Source organism: Acanthaster planci, linkage group LG04 (genome assembly GCF_054643075.1).
Source record: "Acanthaster planci isolate LZ-2023a linkage group LG04, COTS_SCS, whole genome shotgun sequence".
In the NCBI taxonomy this organism is placed as follows: Eukaryota; Metazoa; Echinodermata; class Asteroidea; order Valvatida; family Acanthasteridae; genus Acanthaster; species Acanthaster planci.
This window is the reverse complement of record NC_141780.1, coordinates 11,441,429-11,463,059: the sequence shown is the minus strand read 5'-3', so window position 1 is coordinate 11,463,059 and position 21,631 is coordinate 11,441,429. Positions and strand designations below refer to the sequence as shown.

At 40.7% G+C, this 21,631-nt stretch overlaps 1 protein-coding gene and 1 long non-coding RNA gene across 3 annotated transcripts in view; one reads left to right on the top strand and one right to left on the bottom strand.

The window, feature by feature from the left end:
* The window catches only part of ccdc66 (coiled-coil domain containing 66), a 60,635-nt gene that overhangs the window by 14,388 nt on the left and 24,616 nt on the right, over positions 1–21,631 (top strand). For both annotated transcript variants that reach the window (XM_022243672.2, XM_022243670.2), the window contains exons 7-9: positions 3,979–4,119; positions 16,594–16,672; positions 16,962–17,244. In XM_022243672.2, coding sequence (XP_022099364.2) covers positions 3,979–4,119; positions 16,594–16,672; positions 16,962–17,244 — 503 coding nt within the window. The remainder of the gene's footprint in view (positions 1–3,978; positions 4,120–16,593; positions 16,673–16,961; positions 17,245–21,631) is intronic.
* On the bottom strand, positions 3,614–14,607 carry LOC147799387 (uncharacterized). The gene is made up of 3 exons (XR_015424968.1): positions 14,496–14,607; positions 5,758–5,829; positions 3,614–3,879 (listed from the first exon to the last, which is right to left on the bottom strand). It is a non-coding gene; the product is annotated as an uncharacterized LOC147799387 (long non-coding RNA).

Below are 21,631 nucleotides of genomic sequence, written 5' to 3'. Positions count from 1 at the left end.
ACATGCAATACGCAGAGAGCCTTAATGTGTTCAAGCTCTCCACCACCAGTAAGGGCTCAATGAGGCCTGTGGGAGGTGAGTCCATGCCTCACCCTTTGACCTAAATGGTGGCTACACGCCTAAGCCCACCAACGTCCAAGTTCTCTTCAGCGTAGGCATTCAGGCATGGACCAAATAATAGCGCTCCCTGAGCCGACCCCTTTCGTTCACTAGAATGGGCTGTCAGAATACAGATCCAACTCGGCTCTTTCATGGTTATCTACCGAGATGTCTCCCACTTCTACCGGCAGGCTCACCAAAACCTGTGGGGAAGCAAGTAAAAAATTCAATCAACGATTCAGACGTCTGCTACATGTACATGCCTAATCCCAGTGAAGGAAGCTGCATTTGTCCAAACACCTCAATGATCCACAGTTTGGCCGTTCTTGCCCGCCTGTGCAGCCCTGTCTGACATCCGGCCTCGCCTGCAAATTTTTCCGCAAACTTTGTGTAAGAAGCATAAACGTTCCACATCTTCTTCCACTTGGTCATCTTGTAGAAAGTTGCCAAACATCACACCTCTCCTTCTTAACTATCATCTCAACTTCAAGGCCCAATCTGAGTCACTGTCTTTGCTGGTCAGCCACTTTGATCTGAAGGTTACACCCCTCGTTTTCAGCTCTGGATTCTGGCCCTCTTCTAATCAATCCACTTCCACATCCACCATCTGGGACTTCCCTGTCCAGTGCAGATACAGCACTTGTCATCGCAGGCTTGCATAACACAACAGACAATCTACCTTCTTCCTAACCCTCACACAATCCCTCTCAAGATTCACAACAGGGCCCAGTCCAGACTTGTCCTGATCCTCACAATGGGTCTGCTGGGGACAAAGGCATAGTCTCTGCTGTTAACCAATACGCAATCCCAGAATCGTATTCGTCTGCTCCACAAACAGGTTTCCTGTTTTGGGTCTGCTGTTACAGACAAAATCGGCCTGGCTCAGCTAATTCTTCCAGCAAGGGCTGTCTTCCCCAACAAGGACAAATCCAACCTTGAGCTTTAATACCGTAACCCAGTTGAATAGGGCCTCTTGTTGCAGTCTCCATTCGGTGGCCTTTTATTTCACCCTTATTGGAGTATCTTTCCTGAAGAAAAAAAACACCAGTTTGCTGTCCCTCCAGATCATACTGCAGTCACTCTTTTGGTGCTAGATGAGAATGCCAACTCTGCCTTCAAGCAGTTCTTATCTCTCACCTGTCTTGGTCTACTGGTAGAGTTAATGCACTTACAGCCATGAACATCCTGTATGAGGGCGTGCAAGCCAAAATTCTCCCTCTCCTTCTTTATGGAAAGACTCATCTGGGTGACAACTCATAGAAACAATGAAATCGTAGGTTATTAAACCGAGCCAACTCACTCGTTCACCCAGTACACAACCAACGCAAATAATACAAAGGGCACTGTGTTAGGGACAGCCTACCACTTGATGTTAGGTTCTGGCAAGTCTTCACATCAGCCAGATGGGTTCTCGCAACTGTCTTCAACTGATTTATGAGTTCCCCTCCATCTGACCAAATTCTTCACCTAACTCCAATCCCTCGGAACGATCAAATAAGCGCGCATTGGAGACAAAAAAGGAGGTTAATTCGCCCCTGAGAAGTTCTGCAGGGGGGTATCCTGAGCACTCCACAGTGTCTCCACCCCTCTTGACTCTATCCTGGCTGTCGTTGATTGATCTGAGAATTGCTTACTTCTACACCTTTAGTCCATCTATTTTTTTACACATTCCTCTGATTCATGTATGCCAGAAGAACTTTTGGGATTCAACCTGCCTTTAGATCACTCGACGTCCCAAGGGATTTTACCCGAATGGCAGAAGTTGTCGCCACCTACCTTCGCCAGTTTGTCATTCTGACATTCTAATACTTCGATTGCTAACTGGGCGTAGACAGTTACCCAGGCAAGACTGCAGTTGATACTAGCCTTATTTACGAGCTTGCCATCTGCTGTTCTTCGTCATTCAGGAATATTGAGATCTGGCCCAAGCTCTGATTGATCTAGGTACAGTCCCTGACCCTCTTGGGCTCTGGCTCACAACACAACTCCTCCCCGGCCTGATGATTGGTCTGGTGGACCTTGTAATACTGTTTTCATGTTAAGGCCCCTCCTGTCCACTTACTTCTTCTGACTAAAATTGTGACCCGATCGATCTCCCAGTTTTTACAAAGGATCTTATTATGTCACAACTTCGCTGGCAGTTGATGTGAAACCATCTGGTTTACGACCTCCCTCTCCCAAAGATAGATCCTTAGGTGACGACTTTTGTAACCTGTTCAGATTTCATGGGGTATTTCCCCTCCTGACCTTACCGGTCTCAGTTATAGGGAATTCCCTTCAGCATCTAGAACTACAGGCATCATCCAGCATGATGCGTCCCTGCAGCACATCCGCTAGGGTAAATCTGTTCGATCAGTTAATTGTCCCCTTGGGCATCGGGCTCTGGGATTAAACTGAAGGCAACCCATAACGTGACTGCCAACATTACAACTCTCTTGCAGATGTGCACTCTCAGAGTAAGATTATCCAGACAAAGCAGATTCTGCCTCACTAAACTGCCGAGTTATTCTTCAAGATATTCGACAGTTCATATATTGTCTTTGTCCATGACAGAGAATGTTTGGCCGCTGAGGCTCTGCACCAAGTTCCCTCAACTAAAAGCCTTGGTGTCAGTCGTCCTCCCTTTCAGTTGGGAAGAGTTATTTGCCTATGTGCATGCCCTTCATTCCATCAGTTCTGTGTGTAACACTCAAGTGCATTGCTACAGTCTTCTCTTTGCTTTGTTGTGGCTTCACCATCCCTTGTGATGCTAACAGACTCATCCCAGACTGCTTTTGGGGAGGATTTTACCAACAGGAACCAGTGTAACTGTACCTTCATGTACATGTCATGTGAAATTTCTATGACTCAAGGAAACCTTTATTTTATTTCATGATTTTACTTCCAGTGAGTTCTCAATCACCAACTTTTGGTGACAGTCACTTGGTCACTTTTCTAAGCAAACCAAGTTTTGACAACTGCAGTGAAACGTTCTGTCCTGACGGTACCTTGTTTTGTCAATAGTAGTCTTTTTATTGGAAGGAATCAACTTCAAGTTATGCACATTCGTAAGCAAGGTACAGTGAGCCAACTAAAACTTTACTATTTCACAATAAAAATCAATCACGGTAGCAGAAAGCAGTGTACAGGATTGACTACTTCCAGCAAGGCTCATACGTGAACACACATGTACACTGTGGTGAGGCAAATGTTCCAGTTTTGGCTAACACCATTGAGCACTGTGCACGTGTACAAGAAGTGTACATGTATATTCTGCTCAAGATTAACAAAAGTACTGTAGTCAAAACCTGTAGCCCAATCCATGATGTATCAGATATCTGTCAGAACCTTTTTATTCAGTAAGCAATTACCGAAATACCATGATTTAAGCCTGCATAACCCAACTTCAGGGAAAACTGTTTGCAAAGACTGATGAGTTTTCTTCCTGTCCATTTTTTGTAATGCAACTAACCAAAACTAAATGTCAAATTACACATCACAAAACAAGAGACTCCAAATTTTCCTAATGGCTGTATTAGGGAACCTGCATTGATGGTTCCAAAATGGAGAACTGATCCCAACAAGTGATGATGTAGGGTCCCAAACAGTCATGCAACAGTGCTTAAAATATAATGAAATTAATCATGGAATTGCCCTAATGCATCTTCCTCTTTTTCTCAGTTTCTGCATCCTGCCTGAATACCTTTGTAGCTTCATCAGGAAGTTGTGATCCAAACTTGCAGTAGTTTCACATGTACATGTAGATTAATGTTAACCCTTTCATTCTTCCTCACATGACTTCTGTATTTATAAGTGAATTGAAAAAGATAAAAGTGGAAATAGAAGAATTAAAGAGTAATTTGAATTGGATGGGTCCTTTTTCTTTTCTATTTCCTGTAGGCTGATACAACAAAGTCCCCAAGAGACACTTTTTCCCTTGAAACTTCACCTCGTGTTGTGGCACCATCTAGTTTAAGTGTTATTGAAACACAGCGGATAGTACCAGCAGCTATGAGATCATCATTTTTAATTGGTGGTCAAGTAAGTATGTATATGCTTTGACATAGTCCTATCTTCAATACTGTATTTTTATTGGCCAGAATGATCAGCACAAATGTACACTGCTCTCACCCTCGTGCCTATCACTTTATAAGATCAGAAAGTAGTCGGCACCCGAAGTTCCAAATGATAATGTTGGGGCCACTATAAACCAGGCTACTCGTATTCATGTTTTGGCTACTTTCAATTGTTAAGTTGATAATAGAATGGTGAACTGCAGTGGTATAAGTGCACTGGCATAGAATCAGCTTTTGGAGCATGTTCATTTTTTGTAAATGAACTATTTGTGTCGGCAATTCTGGATTAAATAAGGGAATATATATGCTTGGGTGGTCTTAAACATGGGTTTAAAACCAAATCAGGAGAATGGAAATGCGGACCTTTGAAAGTAGGTGATGGAAGATTGGGATGCCTCAAAAGTGAATTTGAGGGTTGGAGGTTAGAATGCAATTGGTTCAGGTGGTGAACAAAATGGATGAAGGATTTGAGTTGGCTATGGAAAGGCCTTTCAAATTTCCATCCACCTGTCAACCCAAAACCAGAATTATTTGGAAGCCACCATGATGGAACTAGCCCATGTCAGAATGACAAACACTCAACCTAATATGTCCAAAGCTGTACTGGAAGCTATTCACAAACTCAAGCTCTGTTGTCATCAAACCCTACGACAAAGGCTGAGGCATTTGTATCATGAACCAAGAGGACTATTTGAATATTGGTTTCAAACGTCCACCACTAGGAAAAACTAGACAGGGACATGAGCCGTAAAAACTCCCTCAAAGTTTTCTAAGTCCTTACCAACATGTTAAAAACAAATGCATATGACAAACACACGTTTGCCTATATTGACCCACTTGAGCAAAAAATCGCCTGCCCAACCATGTATTTTCTTCCAAAAAATACATAAAATGCCCGCACGGTCACCTGATGAACCTTTTGTCGGCAGACCAATCATCAGTGGTTGCACAAGTCCAACAGCCAAAATTTCCATGTACATGTATGTGCATCATGTCCTTCCAATAGCATCCGCCCAGTATGTCTGCGACACAACGGACATGCTGCAGAAAGTAGAAAAGGAGTAATTCCCCCCAAACTCACCTCTGGCAAGCATCAATGTTGTCTCCATGTACACCAACATTCACCAGATGTAAGCCATTGAATCGGTATAAACAATAAATTTCAGCTACGCCAGAACCAAATCCCATCCAATTACATCTGCACTCTCTTAGAACTTGTTCTGGGTCACAACTATTTCAGTTTGGAGGACATTCTTCAGACAGAAAATCGGATGCACAATGGGCTCAATAGCCAGACCAGAAACTTGCAATGTAACACTTCATGAATTTTAATTGGAAATCTCTGATCCCCCATGGACCAAATCCTCTTCTGGGCTAGATTCAGAGACGAGATTCTCATGGTCTTCAATAGCCAACTCAAATCCTTCACCCATTTTGTTCATCACCTGAACCAATTGCATTCTACCCTCCTACCCTCAAATTCACTTTTGAGGCATCCGAAACTTTCATCACCTACTTGGACCTTTTCAAAGGTCCGCGTTTTCATTCTACTGGTACCCTGGATACTAAAGTATTCACAAAACCAACGGAAACATTTCAGTACCTTGACAGAATTTCATCCCATCCACAACACGTATTCCACGGCTTCATCAAAGGTAAGATATGCCAGAAAACACTAATAATGAGGATGGAAAACACAAAGTTTCACATTCAAGCTACAATCAAGCCGAAATTTATAAATCCATTCATCCATTGATTTTCGGCAATGAAAATCTATGATTCACAACGAACAAAAAGTGGAGAACAAAATGGAACTTCCCCTCATCTTTACAGCGATGCACAATCCCCATGTGAAAGACAGAGATACCAAGAATGCTCTTCTAAAACACTGGCACCTTGTGTCTGCAATCCAATTTTGAAGGAAGTTTTCCCCATACCTCCTTTAGTTGCCTGCAAGGTAGCCAAACATATCAAGAGGAACATTGTCCAAGCCAAACTCAGCTATACAGAAGACAACCAGTCCTTAAAACTTGAATTACCTGACAACACCTTGAATATTCTCTTTCACTTCTGAATGAACAAATCCATTCAAACTAATTGTGCAAAAATATCATACCTAGAGAGACGGTAACCATTTTTCCGTCCAGTGAGTGCTGTTCAACTCACTAACCATACCTGCATTCATTTCGATTCATTGTTTAATCATGTGGTTGATGAGTCCTTGAAGGGATGAAAATGCATTCATGCTCTTTTCTCATGTAAAACCTGCTGGCATGTGATGAGCTGTGTGTACACAGTCTCTTGACCAATCAGAATCGATTAAGCTGTCTTGTATCCAGGTGCCAGGTGCATGATTTACGCAGTGGGCATTTATCACTTCTCAGCAGGCATTATCAAATGTTAATACACGGTCAAGTTGCACGTTGTTGAATAGGGAGACTGTCTGAGGTATTTATGAATCCATTCTTAAACACTTCAGAAGATATTGCAACAAAATTCATGATAGAGATATCACAAATGAATGACTGTTGTGATATGAGTTATATAGTTTTCAGCACGTTGGAGGATGCATAGCACCCTCTGCTTTGCCCTGATTGCTATGAGTACCTTTACCTTGAATGTTGAAACATACATGTAGCTCACACTGTACTATAATAATCAATAATTGTTAAGTCCCTTCCAGGAAACTAGAATGAACAGAAATGGTGCCTGGCATATTTTTATTTCACTCTGTCCTAGCCTTGTCCAAGGTGGTCCCTGTTACTTTTTGTCCATAGGAAGAGAATTGGGCTGCTTACGCACAAACCATGGCAAACAAGTCACCATTTATTTTCACAGTATCAACCATGGGACAGTATCTTGGCAGACCACAGAGCAAGCAATATGACCACCATATTACTGGACACATGGCAAACCACAGAGCTGCCATGTATATATGTACATGGGTGTCATGTTCCGGTCATCTGTGGCCTGTTGGGTTTGCAACTTTCAAGTTAAACAACTTCATTTTTTGCATCTGGTTTGGGACTGTTTGGGGGTCTCAGGATATGCGAATATGCTGGATATAAATATTAAGGTTTGTCTTAAAGCCCATGACATAAAACAAGCTTTCCAAGGATAGGAATAATTCATTTTTATAAGAAACCAATTACAGGCTTCTTTACATTCAAAAAAATAATACAAACGAAAAATATAAACATTAATGAAAAATATAAGCACTTACTATAAATGTAAATACAAATGGAACATATAAATACAACAGACAAATATGAATGAGACAAATATAAACACAAATTAAAAATGTAATTATGTAAATGGCATTTTAAATGAATGTAACGCAAAAATCAAAATGCTGCACAAAGTAAATGTGTAATGAAATGTAACTGTTGCATGCCACATTATTGTCGGCAGCAAGATAAGAGTAGTTCCACAGTATATTGATCGCCAGAAATATATCAAGTCTCAGAAATATATCAAGTTGAGAAATAAAACTTGCTCCCAGTCTCTCCACCATTGAGTCTCATTAGGAGCATGTATAGAGAGTACCTTCGGGTCTACAGACCATACATGTATAGGCTGGTACTGCAAGGCTGCACTGCACTAATTCAAGCCCCATTGAAAACAGTGTAAAATCAGCCAAGTTTGGAGCCCCATAGGGGGCAACTGAAGTCCCTGTGGCCTCTAAAACAAAAGAAATGTTGTGTTGGGTCCTTCAGATTTCAATTGATTTTCAAATTTAGTAGGTTAACCAATTAGATTTTTAATTATCTGCCAAAATAAAAGTCATCCCTCCCCACAAAAGTTAACATTCCCTAGCCTGTCAGTAGCCATTTTCAAATGACATCATTCCACTTTCTCAGGCTTTTCGGACAATTTTTCAAAAGCATTTTTGTCTGCTTCAGTTGCCCTGGGAAGGGAGCCCCTGATTCTAGGGAGTTGATCCTTGGCTATATACTTGAGCCACACGAACTCCTCATCTCCAAAGAACATGTAGAGGTACTTTTTAAGTGCTGTGGCTTGGCAAAAAATTTGCCTTGAATAGACCGATTGCACCTGCTTAGTCACGTGACCTATAGTGGGTATTAAATATCAACAAACGTGGTGTCCACCAAAGAGAAATGTTTCATAAGTACGATTTACCAAAAATAAAGGTGACAGTAGGTACCATACTTGAACTACTAATGTGCTGGGTACTATTGAACTGGCTGTATTGACACTCAAAAAATGGGTAAGCGGTTGATACCCAGTATACATGTAGGTCACATGACGGCTGGCACAGTCGGTCTATTTTGGGACAGTGCACCCACAAAGACATCCCACTCACCACTCCTTAATCTTCAGCAGTCTTATTCCCATCCCATACTAAGTCTCCAGACATCTTTTGGTGTATTTCAAATGCATGGTGCGCAAGGAATCAGTGGTATTTGCGCAGGATCTTTCTCTCATTTACAAACTTCATTTTTGGTGACTTTGTTGGATTCTTTCTCCATTTCCAGAGTTGTAATTTTTCAATAATGTCACTACCTAGCTAAACCTGTTTACTAAGAAAGGCTGGCCGACGTTAAGAAGGGTCAAGTTCATGTGTTATTGAATAGGGTCTTATATGTGCCTGTAAGAATAGCCACATTCACGTATGCTTCACCAGTTTCATGATAAAGCAATATCTCATTTTTTTAAAGTCTTTATATGAAGCACTCAATAAGAATAACCCATCCAAAACTCAGTAACCTTCCTAGATGCCTGTTCTGAATTTGTGTAAGCATTTTAGTTGTTTTCCCCCTCCATTTTCCACCCTTTTCATAGCCCTACTTGCACCTCTGCATATATTGCTTGGGTGACTTTAGTTATGCCATTTCCTAAAGACCAACAGCAGATTGTTCATGGACAGTAGTGACTGGTGAAACTTTAAAAAAATCTTAGAAATGAGCACAGTTATACAAGAAAATAAATTAATGTGTTAATCTGCCTTAACAAAATGACCGTACAAAACCACCCGACTTTATTTCCTAATGAGGGAACGAGGGACTTCAGACTGCAAGCAAAATTCAGTGTTTTGTTGATCTACTGAAGATGGCAATCATGAATCAGTAAAGAATTCTACACGTCTCATTTCTTCTTTATGAAGTTCAACTGTTACTTTTTTAAATAGGTCCAGACTTCCTATGTTCATTGTCATTTTCTGAGACCTTGACAACAGTTGTGTAGATAGAAAACCTTAAAGAAACTGTGTAATGGCTTGTTGCTCAAATGCAGTTCAAGAAGGAAAAAGAGGACTTAAACTGTCAAAAATTTGTACACTAAAACTTAAATGAACAAAACCTTGGGGTAAATTCTATGTTTAAAACTTGTGTCAAATTCCTTTTTGAAACACCCTTTTTCGAAGTTAGAAACTCAGGAAAGCAGATCCATGCAAATACCTCTGTAGATAGCATATGTGTTTGGAAGTTTTACAGTTAAAATACTCATCGGGTTAACATTTTGTATCAAATAATATGAAAACATTAAATAAAACTTTTCAGTTTAGTAAAATTGTGTGGTTCATCATATTCCGACTGGTTTTGAATTCTTTCCTTGCGGTCATCAGAGGCATCCTTGAATTTCCAAATCATCAGCGCTCTGGCATCTTGGCATCTCTGTAATTGTTCCAACTGGCCAAAATAAAATTATGTCAATATACTATCAAAAGGTTGTGAAAATAATGATTGGCAGGTTTTTCCATATTTACAGATTTAGAAAGGTATTCCTGATCTGATGCATCAGAATCAGTTCAATTCAAATCAAATCCAAATGGATACCGGTATTTCTTCTTCCTCCATGGTTTAATGTTAAGTTTAAATGCTGCTCTTATCAACTGAAACAAATTCCTATCAAAGAAATTTTAACAATACCCTATTTACCCTAAGACAAGTCATGCAATTAAATTACAGATGTTATCGGAAGTTCAACACACACATACAAATGTGATCTGTGCTTCGCAGAGTCTCATTTTTCTGCAAATCGTATTTGACCCAAAACCCTTTAATTTAGGCCTAGGTCTATTTTTTACATTTCCAAACATTGGGCTGCCACAACAATGATATTTAGGACCAAGTAGCCTACTGCAGAGGCAGTAAAATGTGGCCTCCAGCATGTCCAGAGCTGTAAACGTTGGGCTATTATGGTCATAGCATGGAGGCATTGTCAATCAGTGGGGCCTCAAGCTCCACTCAGTGGCAGCCTAACACATACATCTAGCAGCTTTGCAACTGGGGCTGGTGTCGGCTTTCTTCCCATGGGTGTTAACTTCTAGGCATGCAAGACTGCTTGCCTGGCATTGTAGCCATAGAGCGATCCTGACGTTTCTTACATGTATCTCTGATAGAAACAAACAAGCTCACAATCTCACTTTTTTACAAAACATGCAGCATTTGCTTCAAACCAGAGAATTCTATAACTTTTCATGACACCACACTCAGTGTGCCATGTGCAATTTGAGCCCTTGTACACAGGATAAACTGGTTCCCAGTACTTAATTGTCCTTCAGAATTGCAAAACTCATTAAAGGAAGGAGAGTTAATTTATTCCTTTTGAAATTGTGTTGAACTTGGCTGATATACATGCACACTGCCTCATCATCATCATCCTGATTAAACTCTATATCCAGCTGTCATGTAGAAGGCCTGGAGTCTGTGGCTATCCTCCTTGAGCGAAGTCCAGGTTTCTGACCCATACAGCCGCACTAGCAACGTATACTGCCTGCATTGTACCTAATCTGAGTCTTACAAATTGTGAAGTTGCTGTGAAAAATTAAAGACTGGATTAGGGGAATGGACGCGACTAATGCTGAGCTGCAGGCTCATTCTCCCGAGGAGGTCTTACATGTTAGTTTAAGATTGACCAAGCACACATTTATTCCTTTAGTTAATACTGTAGGAAATGAATGAACCAGTAGTATTGTATACACACACATTAATGCAAGCCCAGCACAGTACCGGAAATGAGAATGTACACTGTGAAAACACAAGTTACTTTAGATTGCTACATCATGTCTTGCCTCAGTGTTTGTAAAAGGTCCCATTTAAACTGTTTAAATATCAGTTGACAAACAATTGGTTATACTGATGAAACGTGGATGAATGAGAGAAAGGAAGAGGCTTATAAACAAGCACATCTATCCTCCATTCTCTATGTAAAAGGTCTCTTTATTTAGTTCCACCATTGCTTAACCCATCAGCAGGCTTTGACCTTGAGTTTTTTTTAACTAGGCCACAAGTTAACCTTTGTTTTCACTAGCCCACAGGAATTTTCACCAGCCTCCTGGACATTGTTTAGCAAAACTAACTTTGGCTTTTTTAACTTTACTTTTTAACTGATACATGCACATGTACCGCGGAGTCTTGTGTCAATTAAAAACTTAAAAGTGGAGGATACAAAACTGTTGTTCTGCTTTGTTCATCGTTATCAATGAGAAAAGTGATAGTTTCTAAAGGTAGGTGTTACTTTACTAGCCCTTTGTGCAAGTTAACAAATACAGTTTACAAGCCCGCAGCAGTTTTCATTAGAATATCAACACTGGTCTAGTGCAAAGGTCGCGGCCTGCCCATCGGCTAGTTTCATGTATGTCATACTACCTCTCTCATAACATAATGAGCAAAAAATCATTAAAAAGTGTTTACTTCCTTATTCACATCCTGTATTCATTTAACCTATGTTCAGAGTTGGCTTCCATCTCAACAGCGATTGCCTGTGAATTGTAGGACATCTCAAGGTTTAACTTCCATATTACTGTACAATTGCAGAAATTTACATAGAGTCTGACTTTGGACAGAATGTCTTACATGAAGTTGTTATACTACAATAATAGATTGTGAATGTTTATTGGTCGAGTATCAATCATGTGATTTGCCACAAGCATGCATGTAAACTGGTTAGGAGTTCATGAGCAATGTTTGCCATGGTTCGTGAATTATATCCCCACAGGTTCCATTACCTTGATCTTTCCCGTGTGCTGTTGGGAGCGTCATTTCCATGTGTTATATGTTTTACTGCGAGGTTGAGTACAAGATTGTAGCTTCGCTGGTACTAGATAGTGTATGTTCCTATCAGATGTACGGTAGGGGACAGTGGAGCACTATTTCTGTTATGAACGCCATTTTGTTTACATTGTTCATTCATGTTCTTATCTTATCTGGCACCGTAATGATGTCGACAGATGACAGCAAGCTGGTTTTCAAAAAGGCTTTCTTATTGATGCAAAAACGAGTTCATAAATGTAATTTTAGGAGAGGGTAGCATCTGCATGAAGAAAAATATGAGGCATTCTGTGCATATGTGAATATGGCGGTCGCAAATCCTGCACCGCCATGGGGAGAGCCTACAGTTTCAGATGTTACCCATGACAGAATTAGGTAGTTATCTAGAAACTTTCTTGGGAAAGAAAAAGGACCAAACACTCCCTTCCAATTAATCAATTTAGTTGAATTAACTAAAAACGCTATTGTTGAAGACAATTTTAGTGAATGGAAATGCATTTTGAGGCAGTAAAATGTTATGTTGTTCCCTTGCATTGGTAATGCTATTACCGTTGTATAACAAAAGAATTGTTGGCTGTTGTGATTGGTCTTATGGGTTTTGTACAACCTCGGGGCAAATGGCACCCCTGGCTTTGCCTTGTGAGATTTTCTCCTCTCAGCTTCTCCAAAACACCATGGACCCCTACACAGCAGGCAACATTTGAATAATGTTCCAGAGTTTTTTCTGAACAACTGTAGTAGTCATTTTGTCAATGTTTTAGTTCTGAAATTGCTCGTGTGTCATATGTCAAACTTCTGATGTATTTAATGTAAATCTAAAAAAGGTATTTTGGTGCAACCTGAAACTGGGGTAAATGTTCAGCCAACTCTTCAGTCACATGCTTTGCAAACAAAACCTTTTTAGGGAGCCTTTTTAGCTGTTTCGGCCGGTGACTGAAACAGCTTTTATTTTTCTTACGAGTTTTATCTTTTCCTTTTTTAGCTGGTTCGGCGCTTCTGCCGATGCCGCTATTGTTTTTGTTACCTGGTTGACGATTGTTAAGTATAAGACACTTTTCCACAGACCTAAACAGAAAAAACCTCGCCTTTCTTTTGCCACAGTTCTAACAATAAGCAATGTCACAGGGGACCTGCAGTGATTTTTTTGAGAAAATAATGGATAAATAAGAAAAAAATGCATGAATGCACAATACCCATTTATACACATCATTGCACCTGGTGAGAGGATAGGGGTTAGGATGATTGTTACTGGGTCAAAACATGACCCTTATCAGAAGACCGGATTTGTTGGCACAAAGAACATCTCCAAAGTACCCAAGTTGGTGTTATTAGGATTAAGAGAGACTTGCTTTAGGTCATTAAACTTGATTTGGAAAAAAAATCCTACGGAATACTACATCATGATTAAGAAAAAATCCAATTTTTAACAATAACCAGTTTTTCCGTGTTTTTCAGCTTTCTTCTTTTCCAATTTTTGTCTATTGACATAACACGGGGTCGCTCTACACATGACTTTCAGTCCTTGCTTTGTTCCTATATCCTTCAAACCTGGCACATTGTCAGAGTACCACCTGGAGATGTATGCCGGGTTATGATGTCATTGTGACATCATCACCTGATTTATTATAGAATTTTGAGTGTTTAATTTTCCTTCATATGTTTTGTTCACGTTTTCAAGGCAACAATTTGGTCAGCAATCTTCAAATTTCATCAAAGTTACATGAAGCTAAGACCTTGAAGCAAAGATTATACTATAATGATTAATATCAAGTGATTCGTTATTAAATTTTGAATATTTAAATATTATTGTAAATTTCTAAAAACGTATAAAATCAACTGTGGCCTCCCGCAACATTCTGTTTGCAGCAAGTGGCAGAGTAAAATTTGGTCTTCAATTCATCTTGTCTGGGTCAAATCACGTGACCCTTCCTTCTGGTCAAAACCAGAAGTGGGCTTGTTATTTAAAAGTGGTAATAGGTATCCACTTGTTTTCAACGGTATTAATCGGTGGGGGTAAAGTATTCTTCAAATCATTTACTGATGACGTCACGCAATTGTTGAGCACCCTCTAGTGATAAGTTAAAAATTGTGAAAAATGAATTTTGAATAGATGTCTGTGGCAAAGTTTATCCGAATCACCTGAAAATTGCCAACCGATGTAGGTTTAAACTTCCGATCCGATGTCTGATGTTTTAATCGGAACATCAGCCAATGTCCGATCCGATCCGATGTTTTTACCGACAATAACTGAAATGTAACCGTAACAGGTGTAGGCCTACTAACAACATAAAACCAGTGTACTCCCTTAAAATGTCAGCTTACACATTACCGGTAATAGGATTAGTTTTTGCCTTCACAGTCACTGTTGAGAGAATAAATCCTGTAAACTCTGTGCATCGATCTCTGCCGCGCACGATACTGATGTAACTGATCACTCAAACCCATGTGGTGCTTACTGGTACATGTATGTGTACATGTAGAATAGACACAGCACTTCAAGCTGAATCATGGTAGCCTTTAGTCAAGGCGTGCATGGCACCGCTTCACCCTTGCGTTGGTGACTTCATGGTGCATGCCAACAGCAGAGGTGCACGTTGTGTATTCAGGTAACCATGCGTGTCTTGAATAAAGGCCAAATCGCTGGCTACCTTCAGACCTTGTGCGGGCGTGGTGCCACACGTGGGTGTTGTTCCCAGGCTGTTTTAATGGCTGTCAGTGGAAGCGGTACACACGTACGAGACTGCTCCATATGGGGCTGGCTGTGGTCCATGTGTTGCGGCATGGATCGCGCAGGTGTAATTTTCAGGGATACTTTACGTAGGTGTAATCGTTCATTTATCACACCAAATGAAGAAAACACAGTTTGTACTCAAATAAAAAATAGGAGATTTTGGTTCACCAAAACTGAATCAGAGTTTGCTCCTTTCTTCACTCATATCGGCAAGGAAGATAAAATTTTGCCGATCCAATTTTTTGCTGATGTTGCCAAACATCGGCCGGATTTGATGTCCGATCCCATCATCGGTTGATCCCTAAAATTCTTTACCCAGTTAACATGTGTGCAATTTGGGGCTGATGACGTTATGAGGCCTGAAGTTATAACAAAAAACCTTTAAATCATTAAAAATCGCTAGAAAATCTATCCCAATTGCTAAAGTCCACAATTGCCCATTGACAGCTAGAGTTGATATCTGCATCCATTGTCTAATGTGTTTGGCTCATTGCATTGTTCATACACACTGTGCACAGCTGATAAAAAAATTGCCATCTGCTGAAAATGCCGGCAACTCCACCCATAGGGTAAGAGCCGTAACAGTAAGAGCCATTTGCTTTGTACATGTAAGGTTGCACTACACCAAATATGTGCCCATAGAAAACAGTACAAAATCGGACCGAAACAGCACTGCTTGTTGACTCTCGTGAAGAGGTTGGCCTCTGTTTTTTCACTGGAAATTCAAGATTAAGGCCAGAAGATCACTTTTCGTTTCAGTTTTACTGGGGTTAGCCATGAAAAAATATTTTATTTGCCTTTCCCAGAAGATACCCCCAAAATAGCAGTAAAACTAAGCGCTCATTTCTGAATGTAACCGCCCGCCTCTATTCAAAATAGGCCCGCAATTTGGAACTTTTGTAAAAAAAATCCCGAACTGGAAACTATCAATCCCAAATTCGGGATTGATAGAAATATTTCTATGATCCCTCCTGATTATGGCCTGTCTTATTGTAAAAATCCCATGGGATCACTAAATATTAATGTGCTCGCACGCAGAAATATAACCATTTGGTGGAATGCACCCTACATGTAAAGCATGTAATGGAGGCCTACTATTTTGGGGGAATCTGGCAAATTCCAAACACATGGCAGGGAAAGTGTGTGAGTATTCTTATGCTCTACTGTAGCAAGGAGGGTATTGGTCCTACAGAACTTTTGAACTGCTGACTTAACGACAGCTGTTTGATTCCCACCTGTTCCAACTTCCTTTTTTATCAAACCAAAAGAGTTTCTTAATAAACAGCTCAGTGTTTGTCTACCGACAAACACAACATTTGTCTAGTTTTTCTTTCTTTTTCTATCACATCAGATGCTAACAAGTGTATGCAGTTTACTTCATAAATAGGAGTTGTGTACCTTTCCTTGAAAAATGTATGAATTTGCTGAAAAGGTTTTTGTGAATTAAATAGGTTTCATATCCATGAGCAAGGGCCAACTTTAAAAATTGTTTAGTTTCAATGATTTGAAAACAAATTGTTAAAAGTCTTCAAATATTTGTTAGTGTAAATGTCAAATCTGTACACATCTATTCTACAGATATTTCATTCTTCCGATAACCTTACATTGATTCTGCTGATTCACTGCAGAGCTTAACTTGTCAACAGTTTGTACATGTATATTGGCAAAGCTTTTTCAAACTTATTTATTGTTTCAGGGATCAGCAGGATCAAGGTTAGATGACCATAATACACAGGTGAAAAGAAGACAGCAGCAGGAATGGTTAAAAGAATTAGGTAAAACATGTCTCTTTGAGGAGTTTGTTCCCTTTTTGTCTGTGGCTAATATGTTTCTTGACTTTTTGCATGCAGCCAATGCAATATTCCCAATTAGAAATGTGATAATGTACGTGTGAAAACTGCAGTGTGTAATTTTAAACTTTCGAATAAAATATTTGCATAATTTGAATGACTGTATTAATTCCCTTTTTCCTTAATATTTTCATTGGTATTGTTATTTTGTTTGAAATTATCAAAGTCTATTTCTCTGGATATAAATCATAATGGAAGACTTTATTATCCTCAGAGCAACAACGTATTGAGGCACATGAGCGTAAAGAACAGGAAAAAAAACGCCAACAAGAATTTGAATCCAACTTGGCTCACCAATGGGCAGAGCCAGTAGATGTTCCCAAGACTGGGCAGATCAGCAATGGTCAACTGAAAGTCCAAGATGATTCAGCCATGATCAGACAGACTGACAGAAAGGTTGACAATGAGGAAGAGATTGAGCAACCTCACAGTGCTCCCCCACAGGGATCATGGGTCAGGGATGACAGGGGATCGGTGATGAAAATGTCAGAAAATAGGTAAGCAAGTTCCATTTGGAACTCAGTCTGATTCTGGCTTGTTTGGGTTTTTTTGAAGTACACTCAATTCTCGTTAAGATGAGGGCCTTGTGTTATTTGAAACCTCATCTCAAGCGAAAAGTGTTTTCCTACTCTTATGTGTTGTTTGCTGATTGTACTACTGTTTAAGGTGATGAATTTGCTTTCAAAAGAGTTTGAGCATGTTCTTTAGGAAAGTGGAGTTTACAAGTGAGTTGAATACAGAATTGTTATAATAAAACATGTATTATAATTGAGAAGAATAAAGAGGAAAATTAATAAACAAGGGCAAGTGGACTCAACACTAGTCATTGTGGAAGCGATGTAAACCTGCACCATGTGGTTTCTGTCGCAAGCGAACTCCGTCGTCTCCCTTCCATCTCTATGCCTGTGCCTCGAACCAACTGTTCTTTGGTACATCTAGGCGTGCAGTTAACACTACACTCTACCGGACCGCCCTAAGTTGTCTTCTGGAGTGGCCTCCAGTGAATACAAGACCAGGTTAAACAGAGTGCAAGTTGCAGCTCAAACAACTCCTATCATTACGCTGAGCATCAGCCCCAACTGGCACCTGAGACCTCTGTGCTTGGGGCGCCTGGCCGTGAAACAGAGAAGTACACTACTCGGGTCAAGTTCCCATCATTCTCTGGGCTATCCCAGTGAATTCCTCACTCTCTTTGTTATCCCATAATCCGGCACTTTTCCAAGGGGCTCTGTGGTAATGTGTTAGTGCATCTACATGTATTACCACTATGGCCTATCATGAGCGATCCCCATAGATTCTTCTGTATGGCCACACCATATCCTGCTCACTGTTCAGACTTTAGTTCCTCCGATGCGGACGTGTCCAAATTTGTATACTGTGACTGTTACGAGGTCGTTGAGTTCTTCCAATGTGGGTGTGTCCAAATTTGACATACTGTGACTGTTGCGAGGTCCGACAAAAGTGGACCTACTGTGTGCCCACATTTTTTCATGAGCGTGCGCGCCTCAGGTTACCCTTCTGATTATGCACTGCATGACTGAAACAAAGAGGCGCGCAAACCTTACATACCTAGAGGGGACTTGTGAACAAAAGATGTCCACACGATGCAGGAAAGGAAGACGTTCTGTGAACTTACACATGTCCACAGGACATTTTCCCCCTCTCTGAAAAAGAAGTTTAGAGGCATATTGGGGTAGGGGTCATCTGTCCTAAAAGGAAGAAGAGCAGTCAAGGAAAACTTGTACAAAAGGCCAGCTCTAAATCGTGTTCCAAGTTCCAAGAAAAATGACTATTTTCGCTGAGTTTTCGTAACTGCACGAAAAGAAAGGAATGTCCACTTTAGGTATGTAAAGTAAGTGTTGGTGTACTTGGTAAGGCTCTGTCCAATTTCAATTTAATACTTGCGTGTGTTAAGCCGAGATTGAATTGGAGTAAGGAGTTTTTTAAGTCCACTGTAGTTCTTTCCTGAAATATTATCACTTTGCTCCCGTCAGGCAGTAGTATTATTATGAGTCTTAAATTCACATGAATGCTCCATTTTTTACTCTCAATTTTCATCCCTTCGGATGAATGCAGTCTGACCTTAATTCCCTGTGCATATGGTAAAATGGCCAAAGTCCTCCTGCACAGTGATGTCAATGGCAACTACAAACATAAGCAAGGTTCATTTTTGATTCTTCAGAGGCTTCAACATCATTCGCATGTACTGGAGTTGTGGGCTGTTGCCAAGTGCATCTAACATCCAATTTAACTAATCCTCCGGCAATAACTCCTGGCTAGAAAAAGATGAAGTCAAACCATCTTCATCTGGGCCACATAGAGTTTTTCTTCACAGTCTCTGATCTATTTCATCTATCGGTTTACATTTGAAATTTTTTTCCCAGTTATCCAGTCCACACTGCAGTCGTACTTTCTTTCTGGACAACCAACCCCAAAAAAGTCACCTCAATTTCTAAATAATTCATGAGGTTTTCTTCTTTACTTACAATGACCCATAAAAGTATTGTTCAGGAATGGATGTGGTGAACTTCCCATGGGATGGCGTTGATTTAATTCCAGCCATCTCTATACAGGAGAAACCCGTTGCAAACTAACCAGTGGTCACAAAGGATTTGGAGGACAAACACTGCAACAATTTTCATCTTCTTTCCCTTGCCGACTTCACACACCGGATAATCCTGCTCTGTCCCCTCCTCAATCCTCACTGGCAGTGCTGGGAGATACAGACCAAAATGGAATGCCGACTTTACCTCCATTCCTTTGAGTCTGAGACCAAAATGGAATGTCGACTTTACCTCCATTCCTTTGAGTCTGAGACCAAAATGGAATGTCGACTTTACCTCCATTCCTTTGAGTCTGATGCTAATGGTTACACCACTCCTTAGGTGGCCTCAATGCCTGAATTTGTAGGTCCTATCTACACTAGTAAGGTTCTATCAGAAATATGCCCAGACAGATGAATACCTGTGTTTGCTGATTCGGCTACCCTCTCAGATTCATATTTGTCCTTTTGTTCAGACAAAATCATAATTGTACTCCAGTCTCCTCCTACAGTAGCTCAACCCTTGTCAGATTCAACCCAGGCTTCGTTGGTGATTCTAAATTGTTCTACTTCCCATTCTAGTCCACCCACAGAAATTCAAGTTCGTCTACTTCATCAACGTCAGAGGAACTCTTAAGTTTCAATCCTGCCACTCTGTCAGTGTTGTAAGGGGTCCTTACTCAAGTAATCTTTTACTGCCTACTCCCACCAGCTAGCCATTCCCAAAATCGAACACCTTAGTGACTGGTTCTTAGTAGGTGGATGCATAAATGAGGCTGGAAATTTCCTTAACATCACATGTAAGCTTACCAGCCATCCTGGATTCTTAATCTTGAGATCCCTGTCCTTAAACATTTTCTGATCTAAGTTCGGCTCTCATCTTTCACCCGGACTTTTATCACACCAGCATATCTTCAGCCCGAGGGCAAACCCTGTAAACTTGGTACCTCTTGCCATCCTTATATGAGGCCTTACCTAAAAATGTTTTCCTGACTCAGCTGTCTTCCTTCAGTACATGATGGACTGACTCTATCCAGTCACTCTGCTGTTGGCAGTTGAAACTGATGATGAACCTTCAACTACTGGTTGCTACTGGCATTTTCTGAATTTCATGGAATACTCCTGTTCCCGAACTTTTAGATCTTAAGGACAGGAGTATGTTGGTTAACACATTGTCACTTCACCAGATAAGTCACCACGAAGGTACACTCTTACTACGCCTTTGCCTCCTGACAAGGCAGATGTTCCATTGAGCCTCGGACTTCCTGAAGGTAACCAACATCTCGAAGCCAACAACTCCCTTACACGTGTCTACTCTCGGAGAGGGATTCACGCAATAGAACAGACTCTACATAGCATCGTGAACGAGCAAGTCCTTTGAGGTACTTGGCTTCTGCATATTATTCTCCCTGCCTTAACATGGAACATCTAGTTGCTGTTGTTCTGCACCAGACTCGCTCACCTATAGGTCTTGATCACAGATAACCCCCTTTTTTCAGCAGAGTAGGGTTGCTGGTCTACGCGTCCCTCTCTGTTACCACTACTTCCAGCAATCCAGGAAAGACATCTTCCATTCATGCCTCATTTACCCAGATTTCTAGTATACATCTACACTAGGAGTAAACAGATCTCCAATTCAAACACCACTAAATGCAGTAACCGACTCTTTCTTCTACGTGACTCGGAACTGCAGTCATCAATCACATGTAGCTACCATCTGCTGTCACAGCTACCTAATATGCGTCCCCCATCGACTTCCCTTTCTTAGACAACACTAACTCCGGGTATCCTCTTCCCGGCGTGTTCATTCTTTAATGTTGATCTTTAATGTCATAGAGTGCGTCTGTTCCTCTAATGACAAGTATTGCCATCCTGCCATGCCTGCCCTAACCTTCATAATGATACAGGGCAAGGAATCAAAGCTGAGAGGTAATGTGCCTCTTCCTCTATCATTACCCTTAAAGTGAGGACTTCACCTATCATTACCCTTAAAGTGAGGACTTCACCTATCATTACCCTTAAAGTGAGGACTTCATCTACAATAGTCAAACCTAGCCACCCTATCGTGATTCATGATGCTAGGATGATATACATGTACTCTGACAACATCCTTCGGCAGTGTCTATCGGGAAGTTATCTGCATGGTAATATGCTAGACAACTTTACAATCATCTACCTCGTGTTACCTTTAATATGGGTTCGCAATGAGTTCTACCAAAGCATGTCTATGATAGCCTCTTCACCGAGACCATGAGGACTCATACTCCATGAACTACCTCCAGTTCTACACCATATATATTGGTGTCCTCCTTTCACGGTCTCACACACTTCAGTGCGTCCTG